The sequence below is a fragment of the Grammomys surdaster genome, unplaced genomic scaffold (assembly GCF_004785775.1).
Source record: "Grammomys surdaster isolate TR1022 unplaced genomic scaffold, NIH_TR_1.0 126133, whole genome shotgun sequence".
NCBI classification, from domain to species: Eukaryota; Metazoa; Chordata; class Mammalia; order Rodentia; family Muridae; genus Grammomys; species Grammomys surdaster.
In genome coordinates, this window is record NW_021620941.1 from 5,560,006 (window position 1) to 5,575,135 (window position 15,130).

Sequence of the window (15,130 nt, forward strand, 5' to 3'; positions counted from 1 at the left end):
AATCCTAAAAATAAAATTAAAAACTCCCCTAAGTGAAGTGGAAGCATAAGGGTTCTCTGGAAAGTCGGTTGGATGGTGTTTTGCTGGAGCAAACATGCCAAGGAGTGTTTAGCTGAAGTGGACACAGGTGTGAAAGGCTAAGGCCGACTCATGAAGGAACATTCAGCTGAAGCAGACGCAGGAGAGAGGATGTTCTGCTAAAGCAAGCAGATGAAAGGAAACGTGATGAAGGACTCTTTGCTAACAACACACAGATATTGGTCCGCCTTACACTGCGTAGTTGAGCTAAGTTTGTTGGTACTCCGAGGACTCGGCTGATTAGATGCACCTGCTGAGGCAAGGCACGTGGAGGACACGTGACGTTTGGAGGGTATAAATAGGACTCCTCCTCGGAGTGACAGAGACAGAGCTTAGCTTACTGGTACAGCTAGCTGTGCAATGCTTGTGGGTCTTGCATCTTCGTTGATCTTCGCTTCCCTGAGAGAGGCACAGCTGAGAACTTCTGGTGTCCCTCCAGGTCCCTCCTGCTGTCTCGGCTGAGGTTGAGGCCTGGCTGTCTCTGCTAGGTCGTGTCACCACTGTTGCTAACCCAACTCTACCGAACTGGACTGCTGGTGTGTCCGTGAGGTGTTTACGAATGGGTTGAGCTGCCGCTGCCTGCTGACCTATAAACTAAACTCCCAATTTCCATCCAACACAACTGACTCTCCAGAGAACCCTTAAGTTTCCATCTCACCTGAGAGGCACACCCACCCAGACAGGACACTCATGTCGACAGCAAATAGGCCCAGTGCAGGAGCTCCCTCCAGCTCAGCATACTGGCCAGCTATAGGGAGGAGGCAGAAGGAATTGCCCCAGGAAGGATAAGTGAGGTCAGAAGAAGCAGGGTGGAAGTCTAGGAGATAGAATTCCCCATCTCTCTCCTGTCATGGCTCAGTTTCCACTCAGTCTGTGATCTCAATCTCAGACGAGTGCTGGGGTACCCAGACTCAACCATTTGTGACCTGGAAGAGCCTTGGGGCTCCCTTAGAACTCCCTGCTGAGGTCCACACACTGGGCTTGGGATAAAAGAGGACCCTCATTCTGACTACCACCAAGGTGTGTGGGAACGTCTGGTGAGCTGGCTGCATCTGCTGGCATGGAACCTGCTCTACCTTTATAAAAAAAAAAAATAAAGATTTCTTCTAATTTCATTTCTGTTGCTAAATCATAAACTACCATGATAAAACGCAGCTTATAAGAGATAGTAGAGTTTACAACTCCAGGCTACAGGTCATCACTGAAGGGAAGTCAAGGCAGGAACCTCACACAGCCAGTCACATCACATTCACAGTCAAGAACAGGGAGAACCTGCTTGCCTGCTCTGGCCTGCTTGTGTTCTGCTGGATTTCTCTATTTTCACAGAATGGTGCCGCCCATAGTAGCCTGGGCAGAGCTGACAGTTACAATGTAACCATCACAAGATTTACTCTATCTGTCTATCTGTCTTTTTTTTAAAACCTAACATTTTTGTTTGGTTTGGGTTGGGTTTTGTTTTTTCAAAATAGGCTTGCTCTGTGTAGCCCTGGCTGTCCTGGGGAGACTCTGTAGACCAGGCTGGCTTCAAACTCAAGGATCCACCTGCCTCTGCCTCCTGAGTGCTGGAATTAAAAGTATGTGCCACCACACCCAGCTTAAACCCAAACCTATTTTTTCTTAGACAATTTAGCATCCTTTCTGACCATAGGCAGCCCAGTCTCACCATGGGACATCTCAAGCCCTGGATGCCAACTTTACCGGTAAGATAAGGCTCCCTCAGAACTGCTAATGGACCAGTGAGAAATTAAACCAACCAACCAAGACCCCAGATCCCTCAGTGGCTCACCCAGGGCAGAAGGGTCCTCTCTTGGCTTGGCAAATCTAAACCCTGGGATGCAGGGAGGGGCACTGCTTATTGGAGGACCTTCCTCTTCCCAGTTCTGCACCAGAGCCTGGGGTACAGCCAACCTGCATTTGGCCGAGGTTTGGGGAGCTCGGCCATTCATTAGCAGGTGCTGATAAGAGAGAGACCCTTGGAAAAGTCCAAGTGTTCGCCTGTCTAGGTAGACCAGAATCCAAACTTCACCTGACAAGAGGAGTGATCAGAGAGTTTAAACCCAACAGGCGACATCAGTGAGGGCAGGCAGAAGCATTAATAACTGATTACATGGGCCAGTCTGGGGTTTGCATTTTAATAGCCTGGCAAGAGAATTTTTATTAGTTAGGCTCAAAAAGAAAAAGGAGACATTCTCCAATTAGCTACTGCAACTTGTCAAAGTACCTCCCCTCCCTGTCCTGTTCTGATCCACATTCAGACACAGACAGGACAGAGAGGGCTCTGGGCCATGGTCAGGATGGGGTAGGGTCACTGGAGGGGGCAGCATCTACTCCACGCTGAGTGAGTGCTCACCATTATCATTGTTCCTGCGCAGGTGACTGATCATAAAGCTGATGGGGTCCTCTGGCTGGTGGATCAGGAGCTGCTCCAGCATGTTCTGTGGGCACAAGTCAAGAGGTTAACACCTACAGGGACCCTGGTTGCCACGGGGACTACCTTTTGGGACACCTGCTGGTGTCAGAGGCCTGAGGGAGCCCAAGCAGCTAGGCCCCACCTATTCTCCCTTTGTGTTTCCTATAGTCTTCAAGCAGTCCTGCACAGCTGTCCTGTTGCAGCGACTCAGGGAATGCTGGCCTCTTGCTCCTTGACCTGGCTTCTTGGTCATGAGCTCTCAATGCGCCTGGTAAACCCTGCTGCCCTCTGCTCCTGCACAGGCCTGCCATGTGTACCTGTGTCCCCTGCCTCACCTCATTACGACTCAACCACTCCATGGGTTCTGTGGTCCTCCCTGTCTGCACAGTAACAGTAGGTGCCCAGTGCAGATGTTAGCCAGGAAATGAAGACATTACGTGGCTGAGTCTCTCCACAGAGGGACAGAATACTTGTCATCCAAGTATTTAAATAGTCCTGGATATTCTGGCCATTTACCCGACCGAGCAAACACATCAGAGGAAACAATTTTTAGGGTGGCACATGAGGGAACTGGAGAGCTGACAGGAGCGAGGCTGCAGGGGAGGTAGGGAGGGGCCTGTGAGGACAAAGAGGTGCAGGGTAGTCAATAGCACCAATGGGCAGTCCTGTTCAGACTCTAGATCTCATCAGCAAGTCCCCCCCCCCCCCCCGCTTCCTGGGGTCTTCGCTCTCCTTCCACAAGCCTCTCCCTCAGTTCAGGGGCACAGCTGGGCTGACTGAGCTTAGATACGTTGCTGTTCACTTCTTGACTAAGAGGTTGTGCAGATAACACACCTGCATGCTCCAGACAGATAAGGCCAAGATTATTTCTCAGGACAAGACAAAAAGAAGCTGAGTCTGTCTGAGGACAGTGTTCACACGGATCTGTGAATCCCGTAAGAGCCACAGACATCTGATAAAATTTCATAGAGTTGTACATACCACCACAAAAACCCAAAAGCATGTGAGAGGGGGTGAGGTCAAAGCCAGCAGTGCAGGCGCAAGCACTGTGCCCACTTCTGCTTCACTTCTGCTTCACTTCTGGGCTTTGATAAGACCCAGGTGACATGGCCCAAAGGTAGACAAGAGATGAATGCCATTTTTATTACTTCCCAAGTCTAAGATTATTTGAAAATAAAATGATAATAAGATAAAGTTTTCTAGGTTATCGCCCTACCAACCCAACTAAAAAACAGGCCAAGATCATGAATCTCTGCTCTGGTGCCCCCAGAGTTACTGCTTTATTTGTGGCTGGCCACTCTCTATGTCCCCCCCATTAATACTTTCCAAAGGAAGGATTCTTGGTAGAGACTTGGGTTCCTTGGCCTGGGCTCATGTGCCACCATGGTTCTCTCTGTCTCTCTGTCTCTCTCTCTGTCTCTCTCTGTCTCTCTCTGTCTCTCTGTCTCTGTCTCTCTCTCTCTGTCTCTCTCTGTCTCTCTCTGTCTCTCTGTCTCTCTGTCTCTCTCTCTCTCTCTCTCTCTCTGTGTGTGTGTGTGTGTGTGTGTGTGTGTGTAACCTCACACTACAGAATAAGGTACTGGAAGCTGAGGTCTAGCTTGCCCATGGCCTCCGGAATCACTGAGTGGTAGAGAGCTCATCAGTCCAGCCCCTAAAAAGTCACTTTCGCTTCTGGAGAGCATAAGTTGAAAACTGGAGCACACATAGGTGAGGGCGGGGGCAGGGGGAATATGATTTGGCTGAAAGCCAAAGTTGGCTGGGAATCAGGACAGGGTGGGAGCCAGTATCAGGAGAGCTGACGGACCAGGGCTTTCAAAAGGCCAGCCCTGAGGATGGAGGCTATGTAGAATCCACTGCTGCCCTAGAGGAGACTTCCTGGATATGTATGTCATCCAAAGCTTACACAGTCCCCTACTTGTCCTAACAGGGTCAAAGACACTCTCGTGAGACAAAACACATGTGTCCCTTTGGCTGACAGCTGAGACAATCATTTCTGAGAACTGGAGTTTCCCAGGAATCTCACGCTGGGAGAAGAAAAAGGCTGAAGCCTGGTGCCAGCCAGAGGAGTTGGTCTCCTGCGAAGAGACCCCACAGAGTTCCTCCAACTCGTCAGACCACCTTGCGGGAGCAAGTAGAGCAGAGACAAATATGAGACAGTGACGTGGGACCACACTTGATTTACTTAGTTATGGACCTCTGAATCTAATCCGCACTCCGGACCCCAAACTAGATCTGGAGGCAGATCACTGGACTTCTTGTATGTGTTCCTCCTCCCACTGTGGACTCAGGGCTCGGGAACCTACTGAGGAAGTTTCCCACACAATTCCACAGGAGGCCCTGGAGACTACTGCGCGATTTCACGGGTGGGAAAAATGAGGAAAGGAATTTCTCCCCTAGACCGTGCTGCTTGCCCGGCCCGGTAGTCCTACATCCTCGGGCGCCCAGTCACCTGCATCATCTCGAAGATGTGGTAGTCCTCCCCGTACTGGGGCATTTCCGGGAGGATACGGTGCGGAGCAGTGGTTGCATCCATGTTTCGGACAGAGCGCCGCTCCTTAGTAACGGCGTTGCTAGGACGCCAAGCTATGCGTCATCGGTGAGCGCCTCAGCTGGGGCGAGTCCTGGTCCAGAGTTCCATCCACCGTGGTCCTGACCCTCAGCAGGGCAGAGCCGTCCCGGACGGGCCACAATGCAAACCCCCAGGACGCCTGTGGAGTCACAGCGCAATGGCTTTAGGACGCCGGGAGGGGGCACAGAGCAAGATTCAAGGACGCCCCGAGGGGCCGCCAAGTGTGAATGTCTCCAAGGCTGAGAGGGATCGGATGGCAGAAACAAGCCCTGCTTTTGGTGTAGCCACTGTGTGGATCTGGGCGCTGAAAGCTCACCCTGCTCCCTGAATCTCAGTTTCTCCATCTTTAAACGAAAAAATGCTGGGGCAGGCGTGGGACCGGTGTCAACAGGAGCAAAAGTCAGTTCCCAGATCCGGGGGAGTGGGGAGGAAACTGGGCGGATCTCCTGGTTTGGGCGGCTGGCTGAGCCATGTGACCGGATTGCCATAGCACCTGTGGTCACAATCGGCCAAGCCCGCCTGGCCTCTATGGCCTCGACCCCGCCCACGCCCATTTCCTGAGACTTTAGGAGGGCCTTCCCGCCCTCCGGGGCCCACACACCCACGGAGGCACTGCAAGCTTCTGGGCACTCTGTGAGGCGAAGGCCAGTCCAAGTCAAACAAGGGTAAAGGGGGCTGGGGCGCCGTCGACGAGCTGGGTTGAAAACACTAGGGGAGTCTGGGAGAAAGAAGTGGAGGTGTCCTGGCCTAGAGGGAGGAGAGCTGCAAGCTGATGTAGAAGGCACAAGGGTGGCAGCGTGGAGGAAGGGCTCTGTGTACTCACCCAGAGAGAGGTACGCACAGCCTACAGGGACACCCACAAGTCCAACTCTGTCTGGATGTTGTGAATTTGACAAATTTGCTGTGGGCCTGAGTTTCTACCCTGAGCAGTGGGGAACCACTCAGGCATTCCTCCCACAACTACCCTGAAGTACCTGACAGTGACTGGCCTATAAGAAGTGGACAGTGTGGGTACATAGTGATATCTCATTTAATCGTTAGACTAATCTTAACCTCACCTCAATCACTTTGGACAACAGTAGCTTCTCTCTCACAACTTTTATTTTTATTTATTTATGTGTATATGGGTCGGACAGAGGAAGAGCAGAGGCTGGGAAAGGGAGTTTGGAACCCTGGACCTCAATTTCCAGGCAGTGAGCCAATAGATCTAGGTGCTGAGAACTAAACCCAGGTCCTCTGGAAGAGCAGCAAGTGCTTGGAACTGAGTCACTCTGCTCCTGTAGGTCATCTGTTTACATGGGTCAAGAACCAAGTTAGGTGTTCTCTCAGGAGCTGCTGGGGCTGCAGCACCCAGCAGTGTCAGTCACATGAAACCCTTTTTACTCAGAATACAGACAAGACACTGCAGAATGAGGCAGGCCAGAGGTTAGCAGACGACCCTGGGCAAGTCATCTCCTTCTTTCTGATTTCGTTCCTCACCAGAGAGAGGAAGTTTCCATAGCTGGAGGAGTTTCCATCCAAACTCCCTCCTTTTACAGAAACAGAGACCAAGGCCTAGCAAAGGAGAAAGTCTTGCCCAGGGGCTGAGAAAGAAATCAGAGGAAGCCTCAAGGCTGAGAACGGCAGTCCTGACCTGGGATTATGACACCTGCCCATATAAAGCCACAGTGAAGCCCTCCGTCCCTGTGACCTGCTTTGTCAAAGGCCTCAGGCCTTGGTAGACTTGTCAGCTGGGGAAGCAAAGATGAGACCTTCCCAACAAAGAAGGCAACAGCCACACTGCAGCTTGCACCGGGGGGTTCAGTGTGCTTCCTGGACATTTTTGAAGTGGCTTTCGTCTCTCCTCATTTATTTTAAGCCCTAGGCACTTTTCATACCGTGATCCAATCTTCTTTAGCAGCCTAGAAAAATACAAATCAATTAAAGCCTCAAACCTATGGGGTAATCACCTTTCCCCCCCTTCTCCCCCAGAGAGAACAGCACCTGCATCCAGGTCTTTCGTCTACTCTAATTTGGCTGCAGAGGCCTGTGGTCAGGGGCCAATCACTTTGGATAGCTAGTTACATCCCCTTCTGTGACATCCCTGACGTGTTCATGTCACAAGTTGCTAGGATCAAGAACTGAGTCAGGTTTGCTCTAGGGAGCTAATAGAGCACAGCAAGCCAGTTAGCATGGCTCCCTTAGAGAATCTAGAAGCCCAGAGGACAGGCAGAGAGCTGAGCACACTGGAGTAAGCCCCATGAATGCTAGTTCTCATTGCTCTGGGATAGGAGTGCAGGTGAGGCCCCGAGTCCAGCTAGTGAGGGACCCTAGAAGTCGCTGGGTAACTTTTCAGATCCTTGCTAGCACCTCCCACCTGTTCCTCAGCAGCCACAGCCAACCTGATGCCTGTCATCTTGTCTCTAAGGATTAGAAGAGAGGGAGGGTCTAATCAAAGAGCCACACTGAATCAAGCAGGGATGTGACAGATCCTAGCTTGGCCACTTCCCATGTGGTTTTAGCGTCACCCTCAGATCATCCTCTGTGGTTATTGTGGTCCCTTGTCCGGCCCTGTGGCCAGGGATTGAGATGACACATGCTCAGGTCTTCCCTAGAACACCACAGAGGCTATTCTAATACCATTGTCAAGCCAGTATCTTGCAGATATCTGCAGGCATCTACCCTGCAGATGCTCCTCTGGCCAACTACATGGCCCTGATTTTTGTGTATCCACCCCTGCCCCTCTCTGAGCTCTGCCCTGACCACCTCTGCCTCCAGCAGAGTTCATCCAGGGTAGGGCCTCACATACCATGTCCATTGCTGCAGAGCCTAGCACCCAACCACATGTGGCACAGGGCAGGATAGATGAGTGTGTTGTCATGCCCACCCCCTGCCTTGGATGCCTTCAGCAGTTCTGAAGAACCAGCTTGTCCAGGGGTCCCTTGTCCTGGCCCTGTCTTATCTCTCTGCCCCCAAGCTGAGTCCACCACCATCCTGCTCCCCCTTTTTCTTTTCAAGCTTGGGGTTTAACTGTCCGTCATGAAGGATAAGCTCTGAACAGCCCCTGCTTTTCTTGAGGCACTCAACACACCTCTGTGGCAATCCCCCATTGCCCGGATGTTGGGTAAACATAGCTCCGGGGTCTGTTGTGAATTAGCCCCACACTCTAGGCTCTGAGGTCCCCACCCTCTTTACAGCTGTCATCTCAGGACATGCCCACACCACAACGGGGGTGTCTGCTGCTGCCTCTTCCTGTATGTTAGGGGACATGCCCAGACTGTTGTCATCTGAGGTCAGTAGTCAGGGTTGATACGAGGATCTGAACCCAGGACTAGTGGTTGCAGAACAGCCTTGATTGGTAACACCAGCCACACACCGAGCAGCACTGGCAGAAGCCAGGACAGCGAGGCACATTACCCATCTTCCTGGACACCCACCACTGGGCCTCTCAGACTTTTCTAGTCTTACAACTTGAGTCATTTATAAGCTTCAAGCTGGAGCAAGGCGGGACACTGGTCTCTGAATGGAACCACAAAGGGCCCTGAATTTCAATAGTTAAAATAGATACATTAATGTACTATTCTTCAAAATTCAAAACAAATGACAAAAAAGTCCATTTAGAATAAGCTATCAATACTTAATAAAGACAAGCTTATTATTACAGATTTTTCTTATTCAGTTTTTTTTTCTTCAGATTTTTGCCACAGGCTCTGGTAAGGGAAGGCACAGTATTTCTCTAAAATTCTGTTATTTTATTCTTGTGGACTTTTAAAAAAAGTATTTCTTTACTCTCTTGAATGGATGCTGATGGTTTTGGCACCCAACCCTTAAATTTTGTCTTCCTCGACCCTTCACCCTCAGCCTGTCCCTGGTGTGTCAGAATTCAGGGGAGGAACAAGAGAAAACCATGTGTCCACGTGAGCAGTTCTGCCCCATGAGGAAGAGGCCAAGGACATGGCAGATGCTCAACAAACATTCTCACCCTGTGTCCATAGCAGGCAGAAGGCTAAGTGCTGGAAGGCTGGAGAGGGAGGGAGGAAGGGGCAGCCTGCCCTGGCTCCAGGGAGCTAACCTGCACCAGGCCAGCCAGGGCTGCAGCTACTCCCAGCTGTTGGCAGACAAGGTGCATGTTCTGTTAAATATATATGAGACACTAGCTTGGGTTAACTGAGTACTGGTTAGAGCAACCCTGGCTCTCTAAAGGATCGCCTCTAGTCAGGTCCAAGCTCTCTGCTGTGCAGGTCAGCATCCAGAGAAACCATGTTCTGGACTGTTTTCAGTTCTTATGTTCTCTGGGTGCCATTTATTTTGTCACAGAGGTGGAGTCCCAGCTTCAGTGTCCTCACTAGGAAGCCACCAATGTACCTTCCTTAATGTGTCTTCCTTACACTTTTCCTTGCATGGCTGGCCCCTTTTACTTCCAGTATCCTGGAATGGCCTTGGATCATGTGACACAGGCTGGCATGCTGGAGCCTGGGCTCTGTGTGTACCCATGGAAGGATGGTGGGATGTTGGGTATTGAAGATGCTGTTTAGATATCAGGAAGCATGGGACCTTGGGATTGATGGCACAAACTCACTGGGACTCCCTTATCTCTAGGTCTCCAAATACCTCCTGGAAGTTACAGGTTAGGGGCTGCTGAGGTCCCTTCCAGCTCTGACATTCCCTAATGACTATAAGCATTTTGTCGGAGGCCAGTAAAACTGAGACAGCATCGAGTAGGGCACCCATGCCTTGTCTGCTCAGGGCGATTCTCAGTGCTTGGGGACACCCAACATCACATCAATGATGGCCCCTGGGTTACACTTCCTACAGATAGCTTTACTAATCAGAAAATGCAGGTAACAGGTAATTAACGTAAGACAGGGGGAAGAGTCTACATCCATACCTGCAAACCTGAGGCCGGGGCTCCTGCCTACAGACACACACACACACACACACACACACACACACAGTCACACAGAACAGCCAAGCACTAATGCTTTACCCTGGTTTTCTCACAGGAAGAATCCTCAGACTTTCATCAACTTCACTGTAGTAGACAGTTTTTAAAAACTGATATGTTGCTGGTTTGGGGGTCTTGTAGGATGTCCTTGATTCCCTGGTTCTGCCACAGAGAGGTCCCAGATGCTGTGTACACACACACTCAAGATAGTGTGAGTGTGTATGCAGGTATACCCTGTGATCTGGATACACCAAGGACCATAGAAACTGTCCCCAGGTGAAGGAAGCCACAGCTCATGGCAGACTGTCCTGGGAAGGTAAATAGGCAAGGGTCAGACTTAGTGCAGCAGTGGACAACTTGAAGGACCTAGAACAGGCATGTGGCTTCCAGGCCCTGCTTCCTTTTCCACAAATTGGGGACACATCACTTTGGGAGGATGCTTCTGTCCAAAGCTGCATGGAGATTCTGGCCCCCAGGGCTTCAAGTCTCTCCCCTTCCACCCAATAGACTCTTCCTGTCCTGTGAGACCTAAGAGCAACAATGAACGAGGTGAAAGAGTCCCTCCGTAGCATCGAGCAGAAGTACAAGCTCTTCCAGCAGCAACAGTTCACTTTCATTGCAGCCCTGGAGCACTGCCGGGAGAATGCCCATGACAAGATCCGGCCCATCTCCAGTATCGAGCAGGTGATGTCTGGCGTGCACTTGTGCGTGTGCGTGCGTGCGTGCGTGCATGTGTGCATGCGTGTGTGTGTGTGTGTTCCTCCACCCCACCCCCGCTCCTCACCCAAAACAGGAACAGTGGAGCCCCAGAGAGGACAGGTGCGTGTGAGTTGGAACGTAGACTCAGATGCTAACTGATGGAGAGGGTCCCTCGGTTATCCCCACCTCCCAGGTACCTAACAGTTAAAGCACGGCTCGAGACTCAGACAGCTTGGGCCTAAGTCCGCCTGCCACCCTGAGCCTTGAGCCAGTGACCGTATCTCACTAAGCCCCAGTTTCCCAACGGGTAAGACATACCTAATGAAAGCATCCATGGTCCATACTAAGCACTCAAGTGTCTGGTGTCGCCTGCTAGACTTAGGATGAGCACTGTGGACTTGTTGATGAGCCAGTAGATAATGGTCCTTCTCAACAGATTCTACCATGAACTGGCAACTGGCCCAGCTCACTGATGGAGGCTAAGGGTGAACTATTTTCATGTTCATTCAGATGGGGGTGGAGGCCTTCCAGGAAGTTAGGGCCCCTAGCCTACAGGGCAGCTAAGAACACATCACAGGCTGGACCCAGAACTAAAATGAGTCAAGCTCCCCTGAAAGACTTAAACGGGACTGGAGATGGGTGTGGTACAGGCTCCAAGTACCCAGGAGAAAGGAGACCCGAAGAAAAAAGCGACTTTTGCCAAAGGCACTCTTCAACGTTTTTTCTAAATTTTGTAAAAAATGTCTTTTTTTTTTTTAACTTGAAAAACACTGACATGAAGAAAATCCATCCCTGCAGCCAGCATCCACAGCCACTATCACAGTGGTCCACTGCTCCAGCTTCTGCCCCTGAACTACTGAAAGGGCAGTTGCTTACATTGCCCCAGCAGCTCAGCCTTCCAAGGGCACGGACAGGCTTTCATGGTGGCCCAAGTCTCATTTACCTAAGCACCTGCATGGTGGCGCTTCCCACCTCAGGCTCAGAAGGGATGGCCCTTGAACACCCAGGGAGCCCAAGGATGCCACTGTGTTGTGGTCACGATTTGAAGCAGCCCCGCCCCAGGTGCCTGGACAGGTGAGCTGTTGGAAACCTCTGCCCCTTTCAAGCTTGGGAGGGATCCCTTCAGATCACTAAAAAACAGCAGCCAAGCCCCTTTCGCCACTCCAGAGAGTACTGCTGGCTCTGACATGATTGAATCCATCACTCAGTCCTATAGCTGAGGCAGCTCTTCCTTTAAATGAGACCATCTCACCTGGTCTGTGTTCTGATGCAAAGTCCCGGATGGTCCCAAGTAACTGGCAAAAGACCCATAAAAGGGTCCCTACCCCCAACTAAGGAAGCAAGTGGAAAAGCAGATCAGAGAATTCGTGTTCACAGCAGGCTGTGTGGCTCCTTTTGGCAAGAACCCCATGCTACCTGCACAGCCACATGGAGTCTTGAAGCGAACTTGCTATATGAAGTCTGGTATGAACTTGTGCTTCTCACCAATCGTCTCCCCGCTCCCCGCCACTGTAGTTGGTCTTTGAATCTGGGTTGGGATAGAGAGCATACCGCATTGGCCTGTTATCTCCCAAGTCAGGCCTGTAGCAGACCTTTTCTAACTCTAGAATGTAGTACAACCATCCCAAAGGTTTCTTGTTTCTTCTCCTCCTTAGTGGTTTGGGTAGTGGTAGAGCCCAGGGACCATGTGAGGAGGCAAGTCTGTCAGGCCACTTCTGTTGGCACCCAAGCAGGTCCTTTTCACTTGTATGAACCTCTAGCATTTAGGGAGTGTATAAAATGAAGACTTGGGAACAGTCCCTACCTAGTCTGGAGGACTTAGGTGATGAGTAAGGGAGGTCAGACTTAGAAAGGTATGTTTTTGCAATGGTACTCAGAACACGAACATTAGCTGTATGTCATGACCTGCACATTCAAATGCTTTGTGTCAGCATCAAGCCCATGACCGTGGGAAGCCCGGGGTAGTGTCCTCTGTCTCTCCAGCTCCTGACATGCTGGCCTCTGCAGGTGCAGAGCTACATGGAACACTACTGCAACAACTCCACCGACCGGAGGATTCTGCTCATGTTCATGGACATCTGCTCGGAGCTCAACAAGCTCTGCCAGCACTTTGAGGCCCTGCACTCCGGTACCCCTGTCACCAACAGCCTTCTCGAGAAATGCAAAACCCTGGTTAGCCAAAGCAATGACTTGAGCAGCCTCAGAGCAAAGTAAGTCCGGCATGGAACAGAGTCTGCTAAGAGGACGGGGACCTTTGAGCTGGCTCTACCCCGCTGGCACAGGTCACAGCCTCTAGTTCATACAAGTCTTAGATCCCAACTACCTACTGGAATTACTGACTTAATCAAACTGACCTAAAACTGGGTCACAGACACAGGAGGCTAAAAAAAATAATTGTCTCTTGGGACTTAGAACTAGACTAGGGAGAAGGTGACTGTAGAAGGGACACTGGAGTTATATCCCCTGGGATTCCATTGTGATGCTGAAGAATCTGGAGTGCCATGAGTCCATTTCCATGGGCTCTTAAGATGTTAGGGTGAGAAGGGTTGAAGGTAGTAGCCAGTATTTTACAAAGGTGACGGGGTTCCCAACCCCTGGTCCTGGTGGTAGACAGCTCTTGCCATCCATACCACAAGTACCTGGGGCTCTTGGCCTTGAACTTTAAGGACAGAGCTGGAGTTTGTGTGTGTCTAGTTCTTACACCTCTAGTCCATGAGATCAAGTCCCCTCAGTAGGTCTTACCACCTGCTCACTATCCTGCAGGTACCCGCACGATGTGGTGAACCACCTCAGCTGTGATGAGGCCAGGAACCACTATGGAGGTGTGGTGAGCCTTATCCCTATAGTCCTGGACTTAATGAAAGAGTGGATTGCTCATTCCGAGAAGCTGCCTCGCAAAGTGCTGCAGCATGTGAGTGAGATCCTGGGTAACCTGGCAACAGCAGCACCAGCCACTACCAGACCTGCCCAGACCACGGTTACCCAGAAGTGGTTAGGAAAACACAAGTATAGGCAGCTTGCAAAAGAGAGCCTCAAACCTAGTGGGAAAGACAAAGACGCCCCGAAACCTCCCTGGAGGCCACCTGGTGGGAAACTGTAACTGATGTCAATGTACTTGGCTTCCACTGGTCATCCATTCTCATGGGGGCCAATACACTATTGAGAATCTCTCTCTTGCTTTTCACTTCTAACATTTCCGCCTCTTTGACCTCCGTGTTGATGAAATGATCCCCTCTCATGGAGCTGCCCAAACAATATGGTGTTGGCAGGGTGTGTCCCAGAGGAAGGACGATGTGCTGATGACCAGGCCTCCTGCCCACACTGTGGCCTCTGGCTCTAGAGTGCCAGATGGAGGGGAGCCCGCTTAGCTCTTTGTCTCCACAAGGGCAAACTGAAGATGAGCTGGAAGGTCTCTCATGAGCAGGTGTGTGGGAGGATTCAAAGGCTGAGCTCACTTGTGTTCAGTTCTCTGAACCAAAATAAAGGATGTATGCTCTCTCTTTTAGTTGAGAAGAGACTATGGCACAAGTCAGAAGAATTCTGTTTCGTGTCTCTTGAGTAAGGCAGCAGCCTGGTCTTGATGGCAGTCTAGTCTACCCACACTATAAGATATATAATCCTGGCATCTCAGCCTGACAGATGTGAGGTCTGACTGTTGATTTTTCCCTTTACAGGGGACGACTTAGCTTCTGTACTGTTGCTTCCTCGGGGGGAGACATTCAAGAATAAAGTGTTCTACCACTTCTCTGCCTGGCTTGGTTTCCTGGGATTTACCCGACAAAAACTCTGAACTTGTAAGACATCAGAGGCCATTGGGTAGTGGCCATACAAAGGGCCCTCCTGAACATCAACAAAGGCCTCTGCAGCCAAGCCAAGCACTTCCCTTCAGAGTGGGCTGCCTCTGGAAGGCTCAGACCACTGAGGCCAGCCTGCAGGCTTCTCCAAGGGTGAACTCTGTCTGGCAAGAGACCTATTCAGACAAGCAAAAACTGCCATCACTGTCTCCTGCTGTTAACATGGGCAGTGCAGTAATTCCAGACATGTTCTGGTTGCCACATAGTTTGTACTGTTTCTGCCCACTAAGGCCTTTGCTGAGTGGTAGGGACTAGGTGGTAGAGGAATCTCAAAATTATGTAAAGGTTCTGTCTTACCTCTGCCCAGTACCTGAAGGGCAGGGGCGCCAGGCAAGCATGGTGGTGATGGCATATCACAACACAGCTGGCCAGGACCAGAGTAAGCTTCTGGTGGGTTCCATCAGAAGGACTTGGGATGCAGACTAGGTTGGTCATGCTGTTGGAGATGGCCCTCTTTCACACACTGCTTTTTACATAGGGCCATGAGTTTAAGACTGATAAATTATCTGTTCCAGCCCAAGTCCAGTAGCTGTCACACCCCTGTCCATCCCATCATGAAAACTGATAGAAGTACCTTGGACTGTCTCATTTCACCC

The 15,130-nt window shown here is 50.9% G+C and overlaps 2 protein-coding genes across 3 annotated transcripts in view; one reads left to right on the forward strand and one right to left on the reverse strand.

Annotated features, from left to right (window-relative positions):
• Positions 1-5,045, reverse strand: part of Ak8 (adenylate kinase 8) — a 116,467-nt gene extending 111,422 nt beyond the window's left edge. The window contains exons 1-2 of the mRNA XM_028757138.1: positions 4,938-5,045; positions 2,429-2,513 (exon numbers count right to left, since the gene is read on the reverse strand). Coding sequence (XP_028612971.1) covers positions 2,429-2,513; positions 4,938-5,021 — 169 coding nt within the window. The 5' untranslated portion in view covers positions 5,022-5,045. The remainder of the gene's footprint in view (positions 1-2,428; positions 2,514-4,937) is intronic.
• Positions 5,046-5,653: 608 nt separating this feature from the next.
• Positions 5,654-14,427, forward strand: Spaca9 (sperm acrosome associated 9). Of its 2 annotated transcripts, XM_028756977.1 has the most exons (5): positions 5,654-5,722; positions 10,489-10,665; positions 12,688-12,890; positions 13,444-13,591; positions 14,355-14,427. In XM_028756977.1, the coding sequence occupies exons 2-5, from the start codon at positions 10,522-10,524 to the stop codon at positions 14,364-14,366; spliced, it is 507 nt and encodes a 168-aa protein (XP_028612810.1). In that variant the 5' UTR covers positions 5,654-5,722; positions 10,489-10,521; the 3' UTR covers positions 14,367-14,427. The 2 variants fall into 2 exon arrangements, with proteins under 2 accessions (XP_028612810.1, XP_028612811.1); XM_028756978.1 differs by lacking the exon at positions 5,654-5,722 and having other exon boundaries at positions 13,444-13,579; positions 14,355-14,425.
• The last annotated feature ends 703 nt before the right edge of the window (positions 14,428-15,130 follow it).

What these genes read in the sequence shown, in the direction of transcription:
- Spaca9 (XM_028756977.1), top strand. Translation starts at nt 10,522, where the DNA reads ATGAACGAGGTGAAAGAGTCCCTCCGTAGCATCGAGCAGAAGTACAAG. An exon ending in CCATCTCCAGTATCGAGCAG is followed by an intron (nt 10,666 to 12,687) that starts GTGATGTCTGGC and finishes TGGCCTCTGCAG; the next exon opens with GTGCAGAGCTACATGGAACA. An exon ending in TTGAGCAGCCTCAGAGCAAA is followed by an intron (nt 12,891 to 13,443) that starts GTAAGTCCGGCA and finishes ACTATCCTGCAG; the next exon opens with GTACCCGCACGATGTGGTGA.